The sequence below is a fragment of the Psammomys obesus genome, unplaced genomic scaffold (assembly GCF_907164565.1).
Source record: "Psammomys obesus unplaced genomic scaffold, mPsaObe1.curated_primary_1811, whole genome shotgun sequence".
NCBI lineage: Eukaryota > Metazoa > Chordata > Mammalia > Rodentia > Muridae > Psammomys > Psammomys obesus.
This window is the reverse complement of record NW_026586383.1, coordinates 12,340,700-12,345,842: the sequence shown is the minus strand read 5'-3', so window position 1 is coordinate 12,345,842 and position 5,143 is coordinate 12,340,700. Positions and strand designations below refer to the sequence as shown.

The window sequence follows — 5,143 nt, the reverse complement described above, 5'->3', positions numbered from 1 at the left end:
ATAGATAGATAGATAGATAGATAGATAGATAGATAGATAGATAGATAGATAGATATTTTTTTAAAGATGTAAAAAAAAAAGGCATTTTCTCACTATGATTCCTTCTTCGATAACTCTAGTCTATGGCAAGTTGACAAAAATAAAAATAAAAACAACCAGAACAGTCTAGAATCAAGTTATGTTGTCAGAATATGTATGCCAGAAGCAAACCTGAGAATACCTGCTAACAAGAGTAACACAAAAAGGTCAAGCCATCTCCTCAAGGAAAGATACCTGATGAGTCTTTGTACCCAGAGTGGAGGTCCTCTGTACTCTTTAAAATGTGGTCTTTCCTCTGTACAGGTGCCACCATGGAGTCTGACCATTGCTGACTGGCAGCCATACAGCACTGAAGTAATAGCCTGTTTTGTAGCTAAGCATCCAAGAGAGGGGGACACCATGGCTTCTAACAGCACTGAGACCCAGCTCCAGAGGATCATCCGTGATCTACAAGGTCTGGTTGAGTGGCTGGTTTTGAAGAACTTGGGCCTGTGCCCTGGCTGTTGATAGTCAGAATTCAGCCCTCTCCTCTTTGTTCACACACAGAGTAATTGGAGCCCTCAGGAGACATCATATTGAAATATTTGGTTCTCAAATATCCAGCCTCCGTGCAACTGGGAGGGCTTACCTCACAGTGCTCTCAGAGCGACACAGCTAGTTGTGAACAAAATCAGATACCACTAAGAGGACTGGGGCTGCTGGTTTCATTGGTGTGTTTTAAGCTGCCTCCTTACCTTTGATGCAATTACCCTAGCCCACCCCATCCCTGGGCTTTGGGGAGCTTGGCTTTAAGGGGGAGGAACATTCTCCTCTCTGTAAAGAGAGAATGAGAACCTTGGAAGTTTCATGTTACCTCTCTCCATACCAGCTCCCAGCCACTGGTGGCCATTGTCCTGTGCATTTTAGTGCCAGGCCTGCTACCTCCTGGCTTCCTGAGGGAGCCATTTGGGTTTCTGGCCCTTCCCCATTGGAGAAAGACAAGGGAGTGGAAGCAGATAAAACTGCAGCTAGAGCTTGACAGGATAACAACATTTCTGTGGACTGCAGTCCAGGTTTTACCCTTTCAGATGACTTCCCAAGGAATCTTCTTGTTTGGTCCTGTGAAGTAGGTGCCATTGCTGCTGCTATTTTGCAGTGAAGGAAATAGACACAGTGGAGTATCTGACTTACCTACTATCAAAGAACCAGTATAGAAAGCTTGAAGTTATACACTACCAGTCTTAGCTCGTGACCACACTGGACTTTCAGCTAAAATGTTTAGTGTTTTTCATTTTTTTAATTAACATAGACATGCAGAGAAAATAAATGACAGTTTGGGCAAATCTTTGTTTGCCATTGGCCTTTAGAGGTTTTACCACAAAGTAGTCTTTTCTGTGTCACAGTGGCTAGTTTTCAAAAAAAAAAAAAGCCTTATGAACCATATTAGCTTCACAGAAATTTCACACATAATTCAGTAGTCTTGAAACCTACATCCTGTCCTCAAACCCAACTAGCAAACAAGGGGAGCAAACTGCACACTGGAGAGGTGAAGGGACCAATATCTACTTAGAGCTCAGCCATTTGCCAACAGAATCTCTTAAGCTGAGTCCTTTGACCTTGTATCCCTTATCTGTAAAATGGGGATGATGGTAAGAGATTTCCTAGATTCCATGTTATATTTAATGTATTCCATGTTGTATTTAATTTTTTTCATCTTTTCTCAGTACTAAAATTAGAATGCACATTACATAACATCTAGGACTTACTGAAATAAGGCAGACACTCCATTAATGAATAATATATGTAAAGGTCTGACCCTTCTTGGGCACTGGTTAACAGAAACATATTGTTACCATTGTTACTGATATTTGTATTTGCTGGGTGCTCTGAAACCTGTATTTAACCTGTGCTGATAGGGTTGTAGTTAATGCTATGGTTTGTGCCTAGAAGCTTGGCTCCTGTTGAAGAGAAATGGGACCTTTTAGAGTCTAGTGACAGGTGATTGGGTCACCCTGAAAAGACCTCAGTGCTGGTTTCACAGAGTGGTCTTTTAGGTATGGTTTAATTCCTGTTGGGCAAGTTAATGAAAGAGACCTTCTCACCATTAAGTGCCAGAGGCCACCATTTGGAGCCTCGAAACTGATGCCTTGCTTTTACTTGTGTTTCTCATTTAATTCATCATGGCAGAGCAAGTATGCCTTATTTTTCAACATACCTAACATGAATCCCAATTTCAGGGCTGCTAAAATGTTAAATAAATATTTTTACTTGGTGAATACCTACTATTTGGTCTTTTGTTACTGCAAAACAAAACAGACTCTATCCTGGACATTTTCTTGCTCTTCACTGTCCTGAGTCTGTTTTATTTTGTGATGCTGAAGTTGATTACTCCACATACCACCATTTCTTGACCTGCATGTCACATACACAGTGCTACCTTGGTGTTGGGCACATAGGGGTAAATTAACAAAACAAAACAAAAAAAAGGGCCCAGTGCCTTTGTGGTGTCTATGGCTATTGGTACATTTTGACTCTCCTACCTGAAGTTCTGTCACTTGAATATTTACATGTCCTGTGTGTTTCCAAGGTGATCATCACTGACTACTCACTCCTTGTGCTTCCTGGTGTTATTTCTGCGCATTTCTCAGGCTTACTTTTCAGTACATCTAAGATACACGCCAATTTTAGGGCTGTTAAAATGTTAAGTAGACATATGTCCCTTTAGTCACATGTTTCTGCTTGTTGTCTTAAAGATGCAGTGACAGAACTAAGCAATGAATTTAAGGAAGGAGGAGAACCAATCACAGATGACAGCACCAACTTGCACAAGTTTTCTTATAAACTTGAGTATCTTCTGCAAGTAAGTGGCACTTTTCATGTGTGGGCTTTGTCACAGTTGTCTCTTGTTCTCCATTTGGGTGACTTTCATCGGTTTCTAGGATGTGGTTCAAAAATCACAATGGAGCAATTAAGCCTGGTGGTGAGACTAAGTGTCAAAGTAGTCCCAAGAGCTTACTTCTCCCATGTGGGTCAGGATGTTTTGGGAACTAAAAACATTCTTCTGAGATTTCAGCCATCTTACAGCAAGTCACCAGCCTTTCCAGCAAAGCTCTTAACTGTAGGGGAGTTACTTACACCTTTTGGGAACTTGTTGAGCCCTGTGGTGTCTCTCCCTTAAGACACAATACATGTACATAGCTCGGCATAACGGCAATTTCCAAGAAAACAGACTCTGGAAGATCATCCAAGGTCCATTACAGAGCCTTGCTCCTCAAACATGGTTACCATGGGGCTGACTATTTCTGAATCAGGGTTAGTCAAGCAAGCAGTCTTATAACATTTTCATGGTATAACTTTGTGTTTGGTTAGTTTGACCCAGACAAGTGTGTTGATTTGGGAACTACGTGCCTTTGAAATAGGAAGGAAAGAAATAGACCTACAGTCATTTTACCAAAATTGTATGAGGCATTACTGGTTTTTGTTTGTTTTGGAGGTGTTTGTTTGTTTGTTTGTTTGTTTTGGTATAATCTAGATTTGATAATACATATGTGAATCTTGCTTCCATAACCAGGAGAAAATGCTATAGATGGTATAAAAATATACCTACTAACTTTCCAGTATTCCATTCCACCAAAGAACATAGGGTAAGAGAGCTGCTAAAAGTAATTGACAGGCATGGAAGTACTCACCTTATGCCTCCAGCTGGTTCTTTGTTGGACACTAGCTGGTTATGAGGGTTTGTTTGGTTTGTTTGTTTGTTTCTCTCTCCCAATTAAGCCATTTTGGTTTTGAATTTGGAAATACCGAGCATTCATTTGAATTTTTCATGTCTTTTAAGACAGTATTGACTCTTGAGAGTTGAGTAATGGATAAAATGTCATTGTCTCGGTTCCCTAAATTACAGCACAATTAACACTCTGATAACATAAGACTCTTCACTTGAATTTCCTTATCACATTGGAGATTGAATTTCCTTATCACATTGGAGATAGTAACCCTTAAGAGGATAAATCTTTCTTTTCTTTTATTACTTTTCTCCTTCCTGCTTTCCTTTCTCCCTCCTTTCCTACATCCCTTGCTTTCTTTTTTTATTAATCAGTCATCAGTCTAGCTTAACTCAGGCTTTGTATATGCTAGGCATTGAAGAGATTTAGGCATTGCATAGATAAGTCTGTACAATGGGATAATTGGGATAATTATTGTTCGTAATTCTTACTAGTTATGTGAACTTGAGATGGTGGTTAGTAGCCTCAGTTTTCACATCTAAAATTTGTGAATCAAAACACCCTTGTTTTGAGAGTAACATGATCTAAATTGCCTGTAAATCAAAATAAGACCATCAAGAGGAACCTGTCTCTAGAAAGCTAGTAATGTTTGTCCTGTTAGTGAAGCATGAGCAGCAGTGGGCTCAGACTTCTCTTTGTTCCTTTCTCTGCCCAGTTTGATCAGAAGGAGAAGGCTAGCCTCCTGGGTAGCAAGAAGGACTACTGGGATTACTTCTGTGCGTGCCTAGCCAAGGTGAAAGGAGCAAATGATGGGATCCGTTTTGTCAGGTCCATCTCTGAGGTAAGCCGAGCCATGAAGGGAAGGACCACCTGTCTTCTAAAGCTGCCTAAAGTTCTTGGTGGACACCTCTTCCACAAATATCTAGGTATAGCATGAAGTCTCTGGGTGATTAAGAAGCCAAGAAATCCAGTCCAGGCACACTAGGCACCTGTTATGTGATTCATGCTCATGGCAACTACCTGAGTTTAGACTAAGCACAAATGGGCTGGGTCCTAAATTTCACTCCCCAGCTGAGCTGTTCACACTGGAAGTCTCTGTTCATGGCACCCTCTGGAAGTGTACAACACAATTTTCTTTAAAAAAAAAAAAAAAAAAATCATTTTCTTTAGTGTTGCTAGGCCAGGGGACTTACACGACAGCTCATTAGGTAAAAGGCATTGGCCTCCAAGCTTGATGACCTAAGTTTCGTCTCTAGAACTCTCATGGTGGAAAGAAAAGACCTACTACATATGTCATGACACATAAGTGGCCTCACACACACACATACACATACATACATACATACATAAATAAATAAATAAATAAATAAATAAATAAATAAATAAATAAATAAATAAAT

The 5,143-nt window shown here is 40.2% G+C and overlaps 1 protein-coding gene across 2 annotated transcripts in view; it reads left to right on the top strand.

Annotated features, from left to right (window-relative positions):
- Positions 1-5,143, top strand: part of Fyco1 (FYVE and coiled-coil domain autophagy adaptor 1) — a 73,254-nt gene that overhangs the window by 16,822 nt on the left and 51,289 nt on the right. For both annotated transcript variants that reach the window (XM_055601635.1, XM_055601636.1), the window contains exons 2-4: positions 343-493; positions 2,772-2,878; positions 4,459-4,584. In XM_055601635.1, coding sequence (XP_055457610.1) covers positions 439-493; positions 2,772-2,878; positions 4,459-4,584 — 288 coding nt within the window. In that variant the 5' untranslated portion in view covers positions 343-438. The remainder of the gene's footprint in view (positions 1-342; positions 494-2,771; positions 2,879-4,458; positions 4,585-5,143) is intronic.